This window comes from Saccopteryx leptura, chromosome 3 (assembly GCF_036850995.1).
Source record: "Saccopteryx leptura isolate mSacLep1 chromosome 3, mSacLep1_pri_phased_curated, whole genome shotgun sequence".
Lineage (NCBI taxonomy): Eukaryota > Metazoa > Chordata > Mammalia > Chiroptera > Emballonuridae > Saccopteryx > Saccopteryx leptura.
In genome coordinates, this window is record NC_089505.1 from 303,530,084 (window position 1) to 303,553,318 (window position 23,235).

At 40.2% G+C, this 23,235-nt stretch overlaps 1 protein-coding gene across 4 annotated transcripts in view; it reads right to left on the reverse strand.

The window, feature by feature from the left end:
• Nucleotides 1-23,235, reverse strand: part of KCNB2 (potassium voltage-gated channel subfamily B member 2) — a 377,988-nt gene that overhangs the window by 331,866 nt on the left and 22,887 nt on the right. For 3 of the 4 annotated variants that reach the window (XM_066378888.1, XM_066378889.1, XM_066378887.1), the window contains one exon: nucleotides 14,567-15,242. In XM_066378888.1, coding sequence (XP_066234985.1) covers nucleotides 14,567-15,145 — 579 coding nt within the window. In that variant the 5' untranslated portion in view covers nucleotides 15,146-15,242. The remainder of the gene's footprint in view (nucleotides 1-14,566; nucleotides 15,243-23,235) is intronic. The other variant, XM_066378890.1, reaches the window with a different exon arrangement.

Here is a 23,235-nt window from a genome sequence, read left to right on the forward strand (position 1 = left end):
TGCAGAGGAACCAGGTTCAAAACCCCGAGGTTGCCAGGAGTGCAAGCTCATCTGGCTTGAGCGTGGCTCACCAATGAGTGCGGGGTCATTGGCTTGAACATGGGATCATAGTCATGCCCCCATGGTCACTGGTTTGAGCCCAAAGGTTGCTGGTTTGAGCCCAAGGTCCCTGGATTAAGCAAGGGGTCACTCTCTCTGCTGCACCCCCCTCCTCAGTCAAGGCACATATGAGAAAGCATGAACAATTAAGAAGCCACAATGAAGAATTGATGCTTCTCATCTGTCTCCGTTCCTGTCTATCTATCCCTATCTGTCCCTCTCTCTGTCTCTTTCTTTCTGTCTCTGTCACCAAAATAAAATAAAAAATGGTCCTACAGCATCTCATCAATATTATAATAAAACAACATTGAACAAAAGGGTATTGTTCAAGGCCCTGCAGTAAGAGGAGTGATAAGGCACATGGTGGGCTATGAAGGTTGCAGATAGTCTTACAAGCAATGCTGAGGAGGCTGAACCAGGCTCCAGGCAATGGGAAATCACTGAACTTTATATAGTTCAGACGTGACTCAATCAGAGGCATGTTTGTGAAAGGTAATTCTCTTGAGTACACGGGGAATAGGTTAGAATTGTGGGGAAATGAAGTGAGGCAGTCCAGTTAGTGACATCGCTACAATCCAGTTGATCAAGGCCTGGATCATGGCAGTGGATCCAGTGGCCCCCACTGAGTAGAAGAATAGGATAAGTAAAGCAAAGGAGGTTGCAACAGAGACAAAAGATAGATTGAGTGGAAAATGGGAGCTCAGTGGTTGTCATCAGAGTTCAAGATTCCAAAGATGCTTTCATCCTTATGCTAACGGAGTTTAAGATGGGAAACACGTGAGCTGGAATTTATGATAGGTCGTTGTCCTGCATGATAGCAAGGGGGACCATTGTAAGAGGATTTGCAGCCATAAGCCAAAGTCTTCAGTGGATATTGGAATATGACAGGAATATTGAACAATGACGATAAAGGAATGATAAACACAACAGGATGGGAAGAATTGTTGGAAACCCAGGCTTTGGAGAGACTGGATACAAATCCCAACATGTCACATAGTGAGGGACAATAGACACAAATTTGATATTTCTGGGTGTCATCTCTCCCATCTGTAAAATGGCATTAATGATGACTCTCAAAGGGTTGACAGAAAGTAGTGGTAGGTCAACTCTGGCCTGTGGGCCCGACCCAGCCGGCAACCATGCTGTGTTGGAACCCAGCTATGCCCATTTGTTTACGTGCTGTCTGTGTGGTTTCACACTATGACAGCAGAGCTGAGTCATTGCGACAGTGACCTAATGGCCTACAAATCTGAAAATATTCACTATCTGTTTAGAGAAAACGTTTGCTGACCTTTGTTATAAAGAGTCCACGTGAAAACCTCCAAGTTCAATGGCTGTGACACTGCAGATGCTCAATATAAATTATACCCTTCCTGCCCTTTGAGGAGTCACACTACTTATAGAAAGCACAAGAAAAGGTGCCCCTTACTTTATGACTCTGAACTGCAGGGAACAGGGTTCATTTTTCCCTCACATTTTGAAGAAAGCACTCTTGTTTGGAAGGAACTGATCTTAGAACCAGAGGACAGAGAAAGAACACTCTGATGATATTAGGGAGTTATGGCTACACATCAGAGGACTCTGGAGACAGAGAGAATATAGCCTGGTGTAAAGCATTGGTCACTGTACCACAGAGAGGTCTGACAGCTGGGTGGGGGGGGGGGGGATGTTGGGGGCAGGAGGTGGCGAAAGAGCAAAAATGGACCAAAAATACCCCTCACGGACATGGCCAACAGTGTGAAGATTGCCCGGTGATGGGAAACAGAGGAGGAAGTAGGAGAGAATAAATGGGGTAGACGAAGACTTAACTTGGGGGGTGAACACACAATACAGTATACAGAGGTGTGCTGTAGAGCTGAAACCTATATACATATATTACCCAGTGTCGCCTCAATAAAATTCAATAAAAAAAAACATTAATAGGCCTATTTTCAAGCCCTGGGCCTGAAGAAAGTAACTGACTGGTCCTGAGGAAACCAGCATAAGTAATAAAATCAAATAAAATCAAAACTAATTTTATAAAAGTGCCAAAGGTGGGACCCAGTAATATGTGTTTGCACAAGTCTCACAGGTATGTCTAAAGCATATGAAAACTGGGTTGTGGGAGAAAAGAAAAACATTTGTACCTGTATTAGATATCAACCACAGTCTCCCTCAGATTCAACTTTCTGCTCAAACAGAAGGCTCTGGGGACAGTGACCACTCTGTGCGGGACAGGGAAGCAAAGCCAACCTAAGTGGCACAGCCAGAGTCATGGATTAAGGGAGGGGCTTAGGGTGGCTGAAGAATCGGATGTTTTCATATGGAGAAGAAAATTGTTATTTCAATACTGATTTTAGAGTCTAGGTTAATAAAGTCTACCTATCTTTGACTCTAATGCTTTGGGATAAAAAAAAACAAATGACTGTTTATATGTTAAAGATAAAATAAAATCCTGTGGGTTTTTTTTAGGTTTATTTATCTTCTCTAATTTGAACTCTTCACTACGTTCAATTGCAGTAAAATTCAACTATCTATCATCTCATGAAAAGATTTAGAACCAGGCTAAAAACAAATGTGGGCCCTGGCCGGTTGGCTCAGCGGTAGAGTGTCGGCCTAGCGTGCGGAGGACCCGGGTTCGATTCCCGGCCAGGGCACACAAGAGAAGCGCCCATTTGCTTCTCCACCCCTCCGCTGCGCTTTCCTCTCTGTCTCTCTCTTCCCCTCCCGCAGCCAAGGCTCCATTGGAGCAAGATGGCCCGGGCGCTGGGGATGGCTCTGTGGCCTCTGCCTCAGGCGCTAGAGTGGCTCTGGTCGCAACATGGCGACGCCCAGGATGGGCAGAGCATCGCCCCCTGGTGGGCAGAGCGTCGCCCCTGGTGGGCGTGCCGGGTGGATCCCGGTTGGGCGCATGCGGGAGTCTGTCTGACTGTCTCTCCCTGTTTCCAGCTTCAGAAAAATGAAAAAAAAAAAAAATGAAAAAAACAAAAAAACAAATGTGAAATCCAGTTGGAACCAAACAAATTCAATGGACAATCAATAGTTGCGCATGCACAGAATAGTTAGTAAACACTATATTGCATAGTTAAGAGTTGTTAAGAGAATAGATCTTAAAAGTTCCTAAAATAAGACAAAAACTGTTTTGTAACTTTGTATGGGGATGAACATTAAACAGACTTACTGTAGCGATCACTTTGCAGTATACACAAATATTGAATCATTATGTTGCACAGCTGAACCTAAAGTAAGGTTGTATGTCAGTTGTTCCTCAGTGAAAGAATTAGTTGTTCAATGAAGTATAACCAAAACATCCCCTAGTGAGGAGGGCTGTATGCGGGGTGGACGGGGGACAGGATTTCTTCTGCCTCTTCTGACCCAGCTGCTAACCCAGGTGAAGGCACTGAGAGGCAGATGTGGAGAGAACAGGAGAAGGTGAGCCTCTTCAGACAGAGAGAAAAGAGAAAAGAAGCTTGGAGAAGTAATAAAAGCATTTCTCCATTTGGGTTGAGCTACAATGAGAAAGGCATTTTCAAAGTACCCACTGGTGTCAGTATGTTGCCTTGTGAAAGCTTTTCTGTACTAAGAGTATCCCATGAGGCCTCCCCATCACAGCCAGGACAGACTGTCTGAGAAACAGGAGCCCTGTCATCTAAGCCCCGACTCACTTTCAGATGTATGCACCAAAGTGCGGCAAGAGAGACAAGTTCATCAACGCCACGGCAGGTATCAGATAACTTCACAAAAACAGGCAAACACAAACCCAGAACAACGTTTCAATTGTAATATAACATTTCTTTCCTTAAGCAAAGATATTGTTCAAATATATCTATCAAAACAATTTGCTATCCTTAAGCTACCTCATGCATAATCTATATGCAAGACTTTGAAAAAAAATTGTGAGTCACTAGTACTTTGTAAACATTCCATGCAACTTAAAATATATATAGTGGCTCATGAGCTAGACATGAGTTTGAAAAATTAAGCCCAGTGTTTAGACAGATTTCTGCTTCAGATTTTAACATCATTCACAATGCCATTACTTTACTTATATAATGAAATAATTTTCACACCTGCAGAATTCATTTAAGGAATATAATAAAATGTGCCAGCTAGCTTTTTTACATAGCAAATATGTAATAGCAAGTTTCAGTTGTACTAGAGTGTAGCCTAGTATTTCATATTTTCTTTCATTGCATGTATAGTTTATTTCATCATTGACATAGCAAATTATCACCTTTAAAAAAATAACATTGTCTACCAATGTTTTTCTGCCTCTCAACTAAAAACTGCACCCGAAATGGAACAGGTTGCTCATCCTAAGGGTATTACTCAGGGCCCCATGCTAGTTTCCCAAAGTGGAAATTTCCATTGTATCAATGAAATACCTCTAGTTTATCACAACACAAATCTGCACTGAGTTATTTTCCAATTCAGCCAAATTCTGGATGAAACTGTGCTCTGAACCAATGTTCAAGTTAGATAACGCCATACAAAATGTTGCCACAGACAAATGTAACTCTAAGAATTAAACTAAAATTTGAATTTTTCATTTAAAAAATCTAATCTGAGGTGCACAGTTGGTTGAGGATATAATTTAGATGACACCAGGTAGACACCTGCACTTCAACAACCAAAATTATGCTCTAGGTTTTACATCAGTTAAAGATAAAACAGTGATTGGAAGGCAGGGAGACCTTTCAGTCACATGCAAACATCCTGAGGTTGGTTTCAGTGAAGGACGCCACAACTGAGCAGCCCCATTCGGAGCTGTACCCATTACTTGGCTGTCCTTGGCATTGCTGTGGCGTAGGCTAGAGAAGCTATTTAAAGTGGCATTCAACACTTGTGGTTGTGTCAGGAGTGACTCAACGAGACCTAAGTGAAAGCATGAAATCCAGGGTGGCAATGACCTTAGCATCCTGAAACAAGATCCCGGGAGACGAATGAAAAGACTTCTTCCTGCTATTTTAGCACCATTAGAAGCACTTTCCCCTGGACTTCACGCCTGATCAGGTTATCACAAAAGTTTATATCCTGAATGAGCTATCTTTGGATGACAAAATTGCTTCAACCTTAAATTGCCAAATACAGGCTGAAGATCATTGCATTTTTGTGCAGGTTGGTTATTGTAATAGAATATGCTCTACTGGAGAGGAGACAAGGTGCACGAATAACATGTATCTTACACACACATGCACACACACACACAGAGCAAGTTCAGGTACCACTCGGTGAGGGCTGCTGCCTCCTGGTTTGCCCACCCTAGGCAGAGAAACTTGTCTATAAGTACTCTGAGTTGGATCTATCTACTTTAGGCACCTGTCTTTAGTATCAACCAGAGTTCTTTCACTTAAAGATTCATAAAGACATTAAAGGAGATAATTAAAGGCCCAAAAAATCTGTTCATTTTATGCTTTAGCAAAGAAGTTAATGTAAACATAGATGTATACAAAGCCAAAACTGTATATATGTATGTGCAGATATGGTTTAGTCCTGAAGTTAGTGTTTAGTGCCTCCTGAAAAAGGTTTAGAGGAGTGAATGCAAACATCTTCCCCCTCTACTTTTCCACTACCCATTTCTGTGATGGCTACTATACGTCTCTGTTCCAACTGTGGCTGGTTCTATCTATGTATCAAGGCTAACCTAGTAATTGCGGGGATCTTGGTCCCTCAAGTCCTTCAAAGTTCTGACTGTAAACTATGAAGTCATCAACTACATTCCAGGAGACACTGGGACAGAGTCAGTCAGGTGAAGGGATGGATGTCACTGAGAGATACTGGAAGTGCAGCTTGCCTCCAATGTCCACATGGGCACAGCACTGGTGGTCACAACCTGGGCACTCCATCCTTCTCTATCCCTCTACAGAGAATGATAAAGGATGAATGACCACCACGCTATTGGTGGGAAAGAATAATTTCCAGGCTGATTGCTACCTTAAAATCTTCACTCAGTCTTAGCATATCTAAATAGGATATTTTTAATGATGGATGCATCCTGAGAGCTTCACTATTATTTACCATACCATATAATCTCCCCTATAAAATACAGGAACATTTAATGGAAAAGTTGGTGTATTTGTCAATAAGGAGGAAAAACCAAATCAGGTTAGGCTGACACTGCTGGGTGGCCAAGTAGGTTCACTCACTGTCAAAGTCACTAATTCCTACAGATTAACTTTATATCATACAGAATTCAGATTTATGCCTCAGCCCATTACAGATTATTGAATGTCATGGAACTCTGGGGTTATTCTCAAATACAATAAAACTATCAATGCTAAATCAATGACAACATCAAAAAAATCAATTGTAATCGAAGGTTACTTCGAGAATTATGTATTAGCAGCTAGAGTTTTTTTAATGTAATCATGTTATGATCAAAAAGGAATTTTTAATCCAGTAATTCTTTTAGAACTAATTTTGTTAATTATTTTGAAAATGTCTTTCTTCATCAGGATGGTCAGTTCACAAGGGTATACAAACTGAGTTTCTATATTAAAAATGACTCTTACCTTGGGTCAGCTAACAATGTTCACTATGGCCAGAGAGGTCACAAACACATCTTTATTTATGAATCACAAACATATCTTTATTTATGAATATCAACTCCATTTTAATTGTTTTTAATTAAAATTATTCAAAACATTTTGCAGAAAATGAAGCATTCCCTAGCTATTACTATGACAATTTAAAATATATTTCTTCTAGTTCTAATTTTTGCTTTGAATTTTTTAACTTTTATTTGAATATTTACTGTAAATACTTTTTTAGTGAGTTATCTCTTTTGAAACAAAGTGAAAGTGTAGAGGAATCAAAAGTAAATGGAATGCCCAAAGCTTTTTATTCTTGAGGATTCAATGCATAAAATATCTAACATTCAATAAATATTCACTATTTTATATGTAATATTTAATATTCAATAAAATTGGCTAATTTGACATTGCATAACAATTTTATATTAACCAGTTCTTTGGGAAGAGATTATTTCATTTCATTCTATATCCTGAGTATTCCTGTAAAATATAAAAGCTCTAGTAAAAAGAATATCAGCAACATTCAAAATAGTATCTTCTCAAGTTTAGTTCCAATGAAATCAACTGCTATGCCGATACCACATCACAATGCTGATAGTTCTAACGAAGTTATTGAGGTCAAGGCATGAGCGCTATGGGAATTTTCTTATAAACTCTTGGCATTTGGAAAGTATTTGGTTTTCTTCTATTTTTTAAAATAGGAGATAATGATAAGAACACAATCTAAAACATTATTCAAACACTTTTAGAGTTTCCCAAAGTAAAGAGTGGTAAATATTGTGACCATTCCTTCATAATACTTATGCTCATCTAAAATACTACATCATTCACTTTATCCAGTTTTTCACTTGCAATAAAGAAGACAAATCTGCTAATAACCTAAGCAGTGTGCATGGATTTTCAAAACCAGAGTATTTCAATACTGCCAATGTATTGTTTTGTGATAACATTAAATAACACAGGAAGAATTCCTTAGTTTTGTTTTTTAATTGATTTTAATGACAGAGAGAGAGAGAGAAAGGCATTGATTTGTTCTTCCACTTATTTATGCATTCATTGATTAATTCTCTCATGTGTCCTGACCAGGGATCAAACCTGCAATCTTGGTGTATTCAGACAATATTCTAACCAACTGTGTTACCTGGCCAGGGTTTAATGAGACACTTTATACTTCCTTTTTTTTTTTTTTTTTTTGTAGCAAGAGAGAGAGACAGGACAGACAGACAGGAGGAGAGAGAGATGAAAACCATTAACTCGTAGTTGTGGCACCTTCGTTGTTCATCGATTGCTTGCTTATATGTGCCTTGATCGGGGTGCTCCAGCTGAGCCAGTGACTCCTTGCTCAAGCCAGTGACTTCTGGGCTCAAGCCAATGGTCATAGGGTCACATCTATGATCCCATGCTCAAGCTGGCTACCCCACGCTCAAGCCAGAGACCATGGGTTTCAAACCTGGGTCCTCAGGATCCCAGATTGACAATCAACTAACTGCACCACCACACCACTGCCTGGTCAGGCTAAAATGGGACACTTTTTAAGAGTGAAAGACATGCTGTCAGTAATTAGGCTAGGACAAAAGCATTAACCAGGGTATTCTCAGTGAAACCAGGACCTACACACCCTATGTAAGATGACATGCGAGGTGAGCTTTTTATGAGTTTCTTCCTCTATCCTCACCTTTCTCTCCCCACCCTGCTCTTCCTGATCAAGTGCGGCCAAGTGGACAGAGTGGTGCATTGGCAGGGCAGCCTCTCAGGGAAAGCAGAGCAGCATGGTTCTAGAAATAGAACCACAGGAGCCAAAGGATGGATTATTTGAAATATTTTCATCAAAACCCAACATTTTCTATCTTATCTGTTTTACTTTTTTACCTCATTTCTTCCAGTTAGTCTGTATAGATTATATATATATTTGAGAATGGAGCAAAACCGTATCTCCAAGCTCAACCTCCACAGATTGGCCCAGCCCTTTGAAGCTATGCCTCATGAGCACCTCTGGACTATTCCGCCCTGTTCATGCTCTGGGAAGAGCACAGACCACCTAACTTCTAAAGCTGGGATGCAGACAGGAGAGGGCGAGAGGAGAAAGCAGGAAACAGCACAGAGACAGTGCAACTGGCACACTAACAGGGCCAGATGGTCCCAGACAAGAACCAGAGAATTGGGCAGCCCACAGAGGTGCCTCGATGTGGGGCAATTTCAGTGTGTGCTCACACTGCAACAGCACAGTTTTTAGAGCCTGCTATGGCTTTCGTGACTTCTGTTATTGTTTATTGCTAAGAAAGTCATCAGAAAACTAAACTGAGAGTTTTGTACAGGCAGCATTGTTTGCCTGACTCTGGGTGTGTGTGTATGTGTGTACATACACACATATATATGCATAACATGTGAAAGTTCTTGGGCTCATAGGAAATAATTTATGGCTTGGTTCCAATACCTTTCCTTTTTCACTTGGAGCATTCGAATAACCGATCCACAGTCTATAAATAGAATGAGAATGTTATGCATTCTTTCCCTGTTGATGAGTACACAGGAGTTCTTGTTTTATTTGTATTCATTTTCATTTTACTGTCTCTGACTTGAAAGGCACATAGTAATTTAGTTAGAAGCGGGAGTGTTGTTCTCAAGGAGTTATCACCAACAGGGCACTTCAGCAGGTACCCCGTCCCCCGGGAAACTCACCCCGGTGACCTCTGGCTCTCTAAACAGCTGGAGTTCCAAGGACAGAGCCTGTACATCTGTCACCACTGGCTTCCCTCTTGATCCAAAGATGACCTAGGTCTCCACCCCTTCTCCCGCACGTGTTAGGGGCTGCTGGCGGTGGTCCTGAGGGCCTGCGGAGGTGAGGGGCCAGAGGAAGGCACTCTGCCATCTCTACTCCCCCAACTCCATGTCCCATAGAACGTTGTTGCCAGGGAAGTAAACTGGTTCTTGTGGGAAGGACTGAAAAAAATCTTAGATATTACAAATTCCACAGAGCCTGGCAAAATCTTATTCTTTAGGATTTCAGGCGTCCCCAAACTATGGCCCACAGGCCGCAATGCGGCCCCCTGAGGCCATTTATCCAGCCCCCACTGCACTTCTGGAAGGGGCACCTCTTTCATTGGTGGTCAGTGAGAGGACCACTGTATTTGGCAGCCCTCCAATGGTCTGAGGGTCAGTGAACTGGCCCCCTGTGTAAAAAGTTTGGAGACTCCTGATTTAGATTCTCTCTTTAGAGAGAATTTAAATTTAACTTATTTTTTCTTCTTAGGGGGCCAATAATGGGAAAAGGTTGTGAGATAATTCTCTATATCAATCATTGTCCCTCTCCTGAGTGAAAGAGAGGACAGGGAAGGAGGGAGGGAGGGAGAGAGAATGAAGGAAAATATGAGAAGATGAGGGAGGAGTCCTCAGGTAAATAATTGGTAACTAGGGATAAACAGGAAAATTGGGGAGAGGGAAGCAGATACTAAACAGTGCCCCCACTCAGCCCGGGACCCCCGATGCGGGCTGGCCCTCACTGTACTGGCTCGGATGAACGGAAATGTCATTCTGCAGAGTCTGTCTCATGTGCTTATCCGCTAAGAGCCGCTTACAGTCTAGTTCCCAGCCTGACACTTGGGATGGGCCTCCTGGCTGGCACTGTCCTGAACACAATGTCCATTTAGGTGTCTGGGTTCCTAAACATGTTTGCTTGTAGACCTGGCTGACGTCCTGTGTTCTTTTTGGGGGTCCGGAGCGAGGGTGCCGTAGGGCACCAAGGAGTCTGGTTCCTTTCAGCTCCCAATAATACCATGTTCCGAGGTGCCCCGTCCCTCCTGTGCTTTCAAACACCTGGTGGACTGACGTCGCTGTGTGTAGTAGTTAAAGACAAATAGCTAGGGAAGAGGCCAAAGAAAAGAGAGAAAATGTTTCTGATCCAGAGGCTGACTAAACTGCCCTGGCTGGGAGACGCATAGAGTCAGTTAAACTTCCAGCTCACTGCCTAGGAAACTGGCGACTGGTGAAGCCCATCTCCTGCCCTTGCACGTTACCAGGAAAGGCAAACCTGAGCCAGCAATGCCATGTCTGGGTAGCGAGAGATCGGGGCGGCCGGACATACTGGGCCCCTCTGGGTAGGCCCAGCATTCACCAACAGCCTCAGGTGTAAACTTGGCACCTTCCCTCCACATGAAGGTCTGTGTGGTACACATACAGTCACACAAGGCTGAAGGTCAGAGTCGAAACCTATCATACAGATAATAAACTCGGGTCACATTACGAGAACATACTAAACCACAGACAGTTATAAAATAACAATTCTATTAGCCCCGTCATTATTTTGTAAAAAAAAAAAAAAAATATATATATATATATAGAATTATATTTCACAGTATTTTGTATGTATGTAAAAAGGTTATTTTGTTAAATATAGACATTTCAAATATACCAAACTTTCGTCTATGGCCATACCACCCTGAATGCGCCCGATCTTGTCAAATATACCAAACTTTAAACTTTGTTTTGGCATTTTTTCAGTTACTAATATACCAGAAAGTTCAGTTAATAGAAGGGATATCAAGAAGCATGTGCTATAAGAGCCAAATTGTTATTTTCAAGTTCATACCCAAAGGCAAAGCATGACAGGTCAGTGGGCTTTGCAATAACTTTGCCTATCACAGTGGATACACACAGCATGGTGAATAATTATTACTTACTTGATTACTGAGCATTTACTCCATGTGAATGAGTAGCTATTTTAACCTATTGTGGAATATTTGATAAAAAAAACATGAAGGTTTTCCTTCTCTGCTAGGGATCTCATAACTATGCAAGTAATCTCGTAACTTTTATACTTTATTATAGAGCTGGTATAAATAAATTATGAAACACAGAAGAGGCCCTGGCCAGTTGGCTCAGTGGTAGAGCATCGGCCTGGCGTGCGGGAGTCCCGGGTTCGATTCCCAGCCGGGGCACACAGGAGAGGCGCCCATCTGCTTCTCCACCCCTCCCCCTCTCCTTCCTCTCTGTCTCTCTCTTCCCCTCCCGCAGCCAAGGCTCCATTGGAGCAAAAGATGGCCCGGGTGCTGGGGATGGCTCCATGGCCTCTGCCCCAGGTGCTAGAGTGGCTCTGGTCGCAACAGAGCGACGCCCCAGATGGGCAGAGCATCGCCCCCTGGTGGGTGTGCCGGGTGGATCCCGGTCGGGCGCATGCGGGAGTCTGTCTGACTGCCTCCCCATTTCCAGCTTCAGAAAATACAAAAAAAAAAAAAAAAAAAAAAAAAACAGAAAAAAACAAAAAAGAAAATAAATAAATATTTTTAAGGATATGAAATCCCTGTTTAAGCTAAGAGGATTTTTTTTTTTTAATTCTGAAGAGAAGAGAGTGTCTTTCCATATGTGTGTGTTAATAATGTCAGCTGTGCACAGGAAACGTTCTATATGTGTTCCACTGAATTACCACACCGACTGAGTGATGGCTGAAAAGATAAAATGAACACTCCTCCAATGATCTCACCTCGAAGCAAGTTAGGAAAACACATACATGACAAGCACTCCAACACAGGAGCTTCACAGTTTGAGTAGGACCGTGATGTGGCCATAATATTAATAGTGAGGACTAGCATATCATCCCACAGCAGCTTTAACTAAACGATTGTTCCAACTGTTCCTAAGTTGTAAATATCCTACTCACACCTACTTAGCATCAGCACCTCCACCACCAAGGGTTATTCTGGAGAAATACCAAGTTATAGGACTTGTGAAAAGTACAGGAAGCGGTAGTAGTTTATAGAAGGCACCACACAGAGCTGTTTTTAAAAGGTTCTGAACCTCAGACAAATGAACAATACTTGCACTGAACTACCATATAATCAAATGTAAATAATTTCCATAATATTCCACCATTCAAACAGAGAGGAAAATGCAGACACACAAATAAACAAACACAGAACCTTTATGAAAACTTAGTAAAGACTACACTTAGGTTAGCAAAGATTTGCTTAGCTCAATTAATAATTTGGAGACGTTATTATTTATAACTACATGAAAACTTCCAGCCCAGTATCCTTAGCTGCTGGGTACAATTTGTAGGTAGATACCTTATCTGTACATACATAATTTAAAGAAAGTTTAAATAATTTGTCTGATGTTTAGGGGTATTTAATGATATATTGTAATAAGCCATTATCAACATTACCTTCTGAGACATCAAGAGATGGCTGCTCTAAAATTTAGAGATTAAATGAACTTCCTCACCTGACAACCCAAGTTATATTGACCCTACTCCATCCTTACCAGAAATTCTTCAGAAAAATTACGTATATATTTAAATTTTTTCTATAATGCTACTTAATTTTAGATATGTGTTAATAATGCTGTTATAAGCAAATAAACCACATTAACCTTTCAAATGTTCTTCGATTTGGCTGTTTATTTTCACATATTTGGCTAATTCCCTCTGGAACACTGGTGGAACAATGATTTATCCCTCAATTGCCTAAAGGCTTGAAGGAATTAATTTAACATCGAAAATACTCCCTTAAATCTAGGGCTTATCTCATTCATCTTCAAAATTCACTCCATATTTTTAGGAGTAACTCAAACACATAACTAAACACTTGACACTGGAAAGAGCAGTAACCTTCAAACCAAACCCACAAAGGTAGCACATCTATTTCTTTCTTACAGGTAAAACACAGGGAAATAAATCATTCACAACTACAAAAAGACCTGGTTGAAATCTCCCATTTGCAGCAAAATGCGCATTTTCTCATTAGGTAAAACAGAAAAACAGTTTATTTCATTTAGTTCCATGTCCTGGCCGGAAAATAAAATGCCTTTAAAAGTCAACAGGATGCAAAACCAGACAAGTCAAACAAGAAGTTTTATGATCATCTATTTACACTATTACAGTATATGTAACAACTTATCATGTGAAATCTTTACTTCCAGTCAAAGGCCACATATAGCATATTACAGTTCTATCATCTTTACTGTTTATAAGAAAAGATAATGGAAGAAACTATTTATATAAAGAATTCATATGACGACACTCTTTTCTCTATTCCACATTCCGTTTTCATAGAATATGCACAAAATACCAATATTATATTTCTGCAGCTGAGGATGACTCTTTTGACATTTTACTAATGATTTATATTGCAATACAGAACTAAACATATGGAATGAAAATCAGTTTGAGTTAACCCCAAAGCTCCAAATAAAGTTAAATAAACAGAATCATGCAGTTGAATTAAATATTGAAATTACCAGCAAAAAAGTTCACCCTGAGATTTGGGCACATGCAGGCACATTAGAAACCTACGAATTTGCCTTCATTTTAGGCAAACACTTTATGAACTCTGCAATATGGTAATACCTTAATCGTGGAAAGACCTGTACCTCAACACTCAGAAACACCACTGTTAGAGGACAGCTCACAAGGAGAGGTCAATGGGTGCGTGTGGACATCGACTCATGCCTCATATAGCTTTAATAAGACAACCCCTTGCTTATGTGAAGCACCGCTAGCCCTTTGAGCTGTAGGGTTCTCCCTTTCCCTGCAATTCTAGAAAACCAGGCCAGGAGACCCTCCTACACTTTCAAAGACAACACATTGCCTTTTCTCAGGAGGAAGCCCAGGCCCCAGCCTTCCCTGAAAGGCTCCATGCCAGATGGAGCTGAGCTAGCGATGTCTCCTTGGCCTCCTAGTCATCAACATACCCTGCACAGGGAAACCAGACTCCTCCATACTGTTGCCCAGGCCTGTTCCTACATAACATCTATGGAAGAGTCATGCCATTTAGTGACATTACACAGGCAGAATAACTCTATGGGACTAAGTGAGATTTTATTCAATAGAAAGACTTTTCTCAGTCTCATAGCCCTGTTTTGTTGTCTTACCAAAACACCTTCAATGACGAAAACCACACCCTCTGGGATGTAGGCAACAGCTTTCCCGACTACGTGCAGGAAAGCCAGCCACACCTCCTTACCTTGGCAGCCACCGAGGAATTGGGCTTCTCAAGCAAGTCCCACAGCTTCTTCCTTTTCTCAGGGCAGCAGGTGTTGTCGAACTCTTCTCCCTCCCGCTCTCGCATGGTCTCCGCCTCGCGCCTCAGCTCTTCATTCATTTGCTCTTTCTTTTGGTGATACCTGGCTTGGCAGCAGGACTCCAGGTAGATCTCATCGATGCCCCAGTAATCAAGCTCCTGGCCAAAGGAGAGTGCACACATTTCTTCCATCATGTGGAGTTTCCCCGTCCGGTAGAAATTTAAAATGGAGGTGAAGGCGCCTGGGTGCCGATCAAAGAAATACTCATTTTCGTTCAGGTTGTAGTCATCGCACACCTCTAGGAGGCTCTCGTGCGTGTTGCAGTCCCGCAGCTTCCCCAGGCGTGTCCTAGGCAGCCGGTCCAACGTTCTCCACAGGACCTCATGGTTCAGGCCCCCCACATTGATTTTAACTCTCCGTGAGCATGTTTTGCTCCTAATGATGTCCACGGGTTCTGGTGGAAGAGAGAGCGTTGACCTTGAAGTCTTCCTGTTTAAGCCTGGGGGAGCCTTCTCTGCCATGTTGCAATGAGCACAGAACCACTGTCTTCACCAAAAGAAGCCGTGGGAAGGTCAGCTAAAGTGACATCCCCCAGAGGCAGGCATTTCCACGGCTACACTGGAAAAAAACAACAGCCATTGGTTACTTACATTTTTCCTAAAACATTTCCTCTTCTGTGGGATTGCTCTGTTATTTATGTACAAGGTATGATATTAATATTGTGCACTCACAGGGATCTAAATCTTTGCTGTAAGATACATGACAGGAGGAAACAACAACATAAGGTACTACACAGAAGAGACTGTGTATTCAATTTAATATACCGACATGATGTCGACTTCCAAATTTGTCACCAGAGACCTCTTCCTCAAGCTCTAGACTAAAGTATCCATGTGCTGATCACCTCTTCCAGACACTTTAAATTAAACTGACCACACCTCCAACTAACTGGCCACACCAGTTCCTGTTCCTTCTCCACTGTAGATTTATGGTCCTTTGTCCCCCTATGCCCAGCCACCCAAGATAAAACTCTGAGAAATCCCCATCCATCCATCCATCCATCCACATTCAAATAAGCACAAAGGCTTAACCAACTGTACCTCCTAAATGTGTATAGGCCCTCTGCCAGCATCACCCAGAACCATGATTCTCACTCAAACTCTCAGCATCTCTCACCTGCATTTTTATTTTTACATCAGACCCTAGACTCTTGTTTCTGTCTGCCTAAAGGACATTGTCCACACAGCCACTAGAATAACCCCTTAAGATACAAGCTTGACCTTGCCATGCTTTAAATCCTACAAAGGCTCATCACTACTGGCAGTGCAAAGTCCAGTTAGCCCTTCTAGATCTCGCCAACCTCTCTACCCTCCCTCTCACCTGTCCCTCGTCACTATATTCCAGTCACCCCCGACTACACATATTATTCTGTCTCAAGCTCTTGGCCTTTCTTCATGCCACATCCTGAAAGAACCCCCACCTTTCCCACTTCCTTTTGATTAACTGCTACTTGCTCTTCCAGAATCAGCTTACACATCACCTTCTCCAAAAAACCCTCCATGATACCCTTCCTCAAGGAACTCGCTGTGGATTTCTCTTCTATTTTATCATACCACTGTAATAACCCCTTTCCCATTGGATGCTGGGTGCTCTTGAGGACAAAGACTATCTTCTCTGGTATTATATCCTTATCCCTGAGTTCAGTGCTTACATATTGTGAGGGTTTAATAAATGTTAAATAATGAGTCAGTTCTTTGTTTTCCATAATACAACTGACAAAAGATCTACTATGGCTAATGTCTATGGGCCAGAAAAACAAGTAAATGGCATTATTTGGATCACTTGCCTAAAGAGCATCCGTGTTTATATGTATGTGTGGATATAGGATATCAGAGTGTGTGTGTATGTGTGTATATATAAGATGTCAGTGTAAGTGTGTGTATTCTTTTGCTCCCCAGCTCTTTTCTCCTTGCACCAGTTCTTTAGGGCATTGCTGCTCTAATATTCCCTCTTGTTGATCTAACAAGTATCTTCTTATGTGATATTCCCTTTTAACGTTTTTGAAGAAATTTACAGAGATTCAAGCAATTCATCTAAACATCATTTTTAATGAAAACAAACATGTTTCACACAGTTGATGGCTTATACCAGCAATTTTCAACCCATGTGTTGAGGTACTTTGGTGTGCCCCAAGAAGTTTTAAAACATGCAATACCTATTTAGGCAGAAGCATCAACTTCTTTTCCCTTAGACTGACAACTAAGAAAATGACAACAGCCAACAAGACAACAGCTGTTCAGTGTGAGTCAAAATTATAACTATTCTTTTCTGTCAAATCAACAAAAAATAATTTTTTGGTGTGTCACAGACTTTTATTAATTAGTTTGTGTGTGACACGAGATGAAAAAGGTTGAAAATCTATGGCTTATACCAAGGGAACAACAGTTTTTAGAGTTAAGAGGTCCTTATAATTAGAACTCTTTTAAGATATACACCTATTTCTGCATTTCTCTATTTATTCCACGCCTATAAGTTCAAATTATTTCTCCATCTGAAAACCAAATATCCTCTCAAATGAATTAAGTCAAATTTATGAGATAAACATTGACAGACTTTATAATAAGTATGTCAAATATGGCTAATAAATACAATTGAATTGGGAGTTTATCAACTAAATAGACACAGAAATATTTTAAGCATATACATTCACACCTTTACCACAGGGAGAAATGCCAATTTTTACAAAATAAAGAAAAGTTACAATGATTGAGTAACTTACACTCTCTGAGCCTCAATTTCTAAATCTAGAAAATGAGGGTAATAGTATCTACTTCACAGGCAATATCATGATGATTAAAACATAGTTTATGTATGTGCTGTGCTACCACACAGAGGTACATCTGAGTAGAATAAGAAAATTCTTTCTCCTTTAGGTTTGGTTTCCAATTACTAAAAGGAAACTTAGATTAAAAGCTATACCAGTATCTTGTACATAAATGCTAGCATTAAATGTTTTTTCCTTATGCATATGTTCTATCTTCTCAAGTGGATTACAGGTCTTATTGTTCCCATTTTTTCTCTATTGAGCATTGTACCTACACAAAACAGGCACCTCCTAGCATATATGTGATGCCACTGATCTCCATGTCCAGACTTTGTGTTCGGGGAACAATGCAGTATATACATAAAAACAAAATTGAGCAGCAACATTAGGGTCAGGCAAGACTGATGAAAATATAAGGTCTACCGGAAAGTTCTGTCCATTTTTGGAATAAAACAAAATACAAATTTTTTTTACTGTCAATAAACTTTATTAAATAATATATTTCCACACCAATCCTATCTTCCAAATATAGTCTGAAATGGTTTGCTGAGCTGAATTAAGCCTTTCTGTGATCTCCGATGTTGTCAGAAAAGGATCTTGCTCCAACATGGTCTTAACAACATCATCATCGATCAAAGATGGTCGCCCAGGACGTGGCTTATCAGAAAGGTCAAAATCACCTGTTTCGAATTTTTCAAACCATCTTCTGCATGTCCTATCAGAAACTATACCTTCACCAAACACTTTCAATAAATTTCTACATGCTTCTGTAGCATTTCTTCCTTGTTGAAATTCGTATACAATACAGTGGCGTAAATGAACTTTATCAGTAGCCATGGGTACACTATCACTTCACACATAAGACTAATGTGAATCAACTTTGTTTTAGTTAATTTGCTATGTCAGTATGTATACATTAAGTGATAAAAATAGAGAGGCACACATGCACCAAATAAACATGTGCTTATGTGTTGAAACTTGTTGTGATAGAAACAAACAGAACTTTCCGGTAGATCTTATATTAGAGATAGGGCAATTCCAGTGATGAATCTGAATGTCTCTTCTCCATTAAATAACTTGGTTGTAGGTGCAATAACGTCTCAGCCATCCATGCAGATTATGTGAACAGTCCACATGAATAATAAGCAGAAAGGCTAATCCATTTTTAATTTAACTACAAATAAACACAAAATTAATTTAATTTTTGGAGTATCACATACTAATACTAATGTGAAGAACATAAATGGTTTTCAAACTGATTATAGTATCAGATGATGTTCCAGAAAGAGCGAGAACAAGCTCCAATGTCATACAAACATCTGATGTTTGTGGTCAAGGGCTTAGTGTGACCTGCTTTCTTGTAAGTCATTACTAAAAGCATAAATGCTATGTCATAGTCTCTGGTAGGTCACCCTTTGTCTTAAATAATTTCACACTCGTGATGTAGAGTGAATTTTCCTTTCTGTAGAGTGTGTGTCTCAAGTGAGGAGAGGTCATAAGAGTTAAATTTCAAAATATCTTCTTCAGTGATCAAGAACTTTCTATTATAAGAAATCCAGTGTTGATTACAAATCCCACAATAAAAGACAGACTGAAATTCAATGCCCTTTCTTCAAAGCAAGGGTAGAGAAACTCAGAATGAGAGAATGTGGCCTGTTGGTTTGATTTCCTTAAGACCTAAGGATGATGTGCTCTGATTATTGTTAGTGTGGCTAAAATTCTTCTATTCTCCTTTGGCAGAATGCTCTGCTTATTACCAGATAAGAAGTGGAGGCTCAAAGGCGGAAGTTCTTGAGCAGTTGAAGAGCTGTGAACAGTGCAAAGTATGAGCACTGATCAGCAGTAACTTTGAAACTCACTGGGCCTTTCTGTCTGCCCACCTGTCACTGTTCTCCTTCTCTCTTCCTCTGGTTTTCTCTCCCACTTTGCCCTGTCTCTGTTTCCCCTACACTGCTTATCTTTCTTCCTTTTCTCTTCCTCTTTTCCTAACCTGTTGCCTGGATCTTTCTGTCCTCACAGCCTACTAACCAACCATAAAACCAAACTCTGTATTTTAAAACTTGTGCATACTTCAAAAAGTTCTCTATATTTTTATTATTATGAAAACCTCCAGAGCTGAAAATACCATGTCTCTTCCCAGAAGAAGAAATATCTAAACTGATTTGTGTTTTGTTTGAGAGTTTGTGCCTGGCTGGTTGGCTCAGCATTAGAGCATCAGCCTGGCATGTGGTTTGATTCCCAGTCAGGACACACAGGAGAAGTGACCATCTGCTTCTCCACCCTTCCCCCTTCTTTCTCTCTCTCCTCCCTCCTGCAGCCATGGCTCAAGTGGCTCAAGTGAGTTGGCCCCGGGCACTGAGGATGGCTCCATGGCCTTGCCTCAGGCACTGAAATGGCTCTGTTTCCCAGCAATGGAGCAGCAGCCCCAGATGGGCAAAGCATTGCCCTGTAGGAGGCTTACCAGGTGGATACCGGTTGGGGAGCATGCAGGAGTCTGTCTCCCTGCCTCCCTGCCTCTCACTTAATAAAAAAAAGGGAGAGAGAGAGTTTGTATGAGATCGCAAAAGGGGGGCTCTGCTCTAAGGCTCAGGACCCCAGGGTCTAGGTGGGCTGACCTTCTGCATCCCCGTCTCCTTGATAATTGGATTTCCATTCCCTCATCTATTAAACAATAGCATTCCATGCCTACAATTCTTTGCTTTCCTATGACATCTGCTGCATTTTTTCCTCCCTGAATCTGTGGCCTTCACCACACTGCCCCTCTGACTACCATCCTCATTTAGACAGAAATAAACATACTATCTCAGAGTCCATGAAAACATTCTTAAGAAAAGGTGGTTCTCATTTTTCATTTCAGGAACCCTTTGATATTTATCAGGGTTTGAAACAGACTACTTTCAAAACATCATAACAGTTTCATTTATTTCACTTAGGGCTTAGTTGCTTTTCTATATTTTAACTTTTCATTTTTAATCTATGTTCTTTACTGTCATACTAATTTTACTTCTAACAATGAGTATGCTGGTTCCTGCTGGGTTGGGTACTGTGTCTTGCTACTCTTAAGAGCTTGCAAGATTTATGTTTTTAATTTTAGTAATTAAACTGCATATGATGCTATGTTTTTTTACAGATAGTTTTATAAGTGAAATCCTGTGAGAATTAATCACGTAATTCAATTTAGTATATAAGTTTAACATAAAATATAATAATTTACTGTGTAGATGTTATACAACTGTGTAGAATTTATACAAATAAAGAAGTCAGTTATAAACAGAACACACATTTTTACGTCAAGGGCAAAACCTCAGTGGCTCTTTTCTTTGGGAAGTCTGTTGACGTATTTCACCTCATTAGATCAATAGAAAGTCAAGTTTGGCACGGTCAGTGGACTGGGGCAAATGTACTGGAATCCCTTCATTAGGCTGTTGGGGGAAAAGAGACTCCTTAAACAATAAACAACAACAAACACTCTGATTTTGCACAGCTGCACTGTGCTCCTACCAGCAGCATGAAATTATGCTGCCACCCATTCAGGGCCCAACCTGCCAAAACACAACTTTCTGATCATGGCACTGTAATTACAGCTTGAGGCAGCAGGTTGGAAGGGAGTAGGGGAGGGGAGCAATGTAGTCTCAGAAACACTGCCATTATGTCATATCCTTGACACTTCTTGGTGTGGTAAGTCCCACGTGTGATCCTGTGAAGATGAAAAGCAGATCTTTCTAAAGACCTAAGTGATGTTTAACATTTCGCTTTCTCGGTTGCTAGTACACGCTGAGCAGGCGTTTGCAAACAGGCAGCTCTGAGACCTCTGAGTCTAAGTCACGCTACGAATAGCTCCAGAGCATTTTCTTAAATTTTCATGGATGGTATTAAGCAGTAAATGCAGCCCTTTTTCTAATAGCAATTTCTGTTTCAGAAAGCCACAAAGATTCCTTGCAGTAGATATATGGAGACTAAATCACAGAAACTGTTAGAAATATTCAATATAAAAACAATGTTTTTTTAAAAAAATAGTACTGCAGAATTTACTAATGAGAAACTGTAAAATTCTAACAAAGCAAATATATTTGAGAATGATAGGTAGTATTTTAAAGTAAGGTTTTGGAAACTCTCAGCTATCCTAAGAAATTCAACGAATCTGCAGAATTATAACCCAGGCAGAAAAGCATGGTGATTACCAGAGGAAAAGGGAAGTGGGAAGCAGAAGAGGGAAAATAAATAAATAACTTTGGGTGGTGAACACACAGTACAATATATAGATGATGTATTATATAGAATTGTACACTTGAAACATATTTAATTTTATTAAGCAATGTCATCCCAAAAAATTCAATTAAAAATTAATGAATTCCATTAATGTTTTTGGCTTTTCTAATATGTCAAATTCTAGTGATAACTAAAACATTGTCCTTGTTCTCAGAAATGTGGAAGGTGTCGTTTTTCTGCAATCAAGGACTGCTAATATCAGTATGTTCCTCGATTTTAGCACAAGTGTTTACTCCTTAAAAAAAAAAAATTCCAGGACTTTGATCCTTGACATAACAGATGCTTTTTTTAGATACACTCAAACTCCTAAAAGGTTTGCTTTCAGTAGTCAAAGGAAGCACTGTGTTGCAGTAAAGAGAGAAGAAAACAAGTAATAAGTAGAATACGTAATATGAGTATCTTCCTATATTATAGAAGTCTCCAAATAACCAAACTTATAAACTATTTTATTTAGACACATAATATAATATTTATTCATTCAGAATAGAAAACTATTTAAAGAATTTGATCCTATATATGTGTTTGTTATAATTACTAAGTAAAACATTCAATTTGCCTTCTAAAAAATGATCTTTATAAGACATAGCCAACAAAATATCCATCTGTACTTTGAAAAATGCAATACTGATGTCACAATGCATTTTAGACCTTTTAAAAATGCCCAGGTATAGTTGTGACTGGAAATTTCAGTTGTTTCAAAACACATGCAAAAAAAAAGCTCAGACTTTTATATGAGTGTTCAGCCATCCAGCTGGTGGAAGATTTCCTATTATGACGGTAAAAGTGCCCTTTACATTGGAGCCTAAGATACGTTCTTTTAAATGTCTTCTTTTGCAAACGTCTTCCCAGAGTCACAATGAAACAAAGGGGAGTAATAAAGACGAAAGATGATGAGAAAAATAAAATAGCATCCAAGAGAGAAACTATGGGTTTCACTGGAAGGGCTAAGCTACAGGCTGGGCCACCCTATAATATTCTGATAACAAAAGAAAAAAATCACAAGTTTTGCCTGCTACCTAGTATTCTATGTGGATAACACAATCTTCTATTTTTGCGTGGTTAACTTAAATTTTCTATTCCTTTGGGTGTCTCCTGGCATTAGTTAGATTAGGCCTCTATGAAAATAAGTAAAAAAATGTTTGTGAAGTTTGGATAGGATTTGAACATTTTGCTTTGTTTCTTCCAATAAAATTAGCTTTAGATCATGGAATGACTGGTCTGGAATGTTCAGTGGTAAGATTCTAGACAAGGGATGTTTCTCAGTTAGGCTCCATTTAACAGCAAAAATATACTTTCCAATGGCATTCTTAGTCTCTTACTTCCCCATAATCAAACACTTAATAGGCAATGTGGCTTTTTAAAAACTCAAATACTGAGTCTGATTTGAGGTTAGTCTCAATGACTTAAACATTATACCATGCTTCATATGCTCCTATGTTTGAAGACTAGAACACAGAATGTGGCAGAAGGGAGCTGGGATCCCATCAGTCCCATATCCTCGTGTACAGCTTTCAAAAC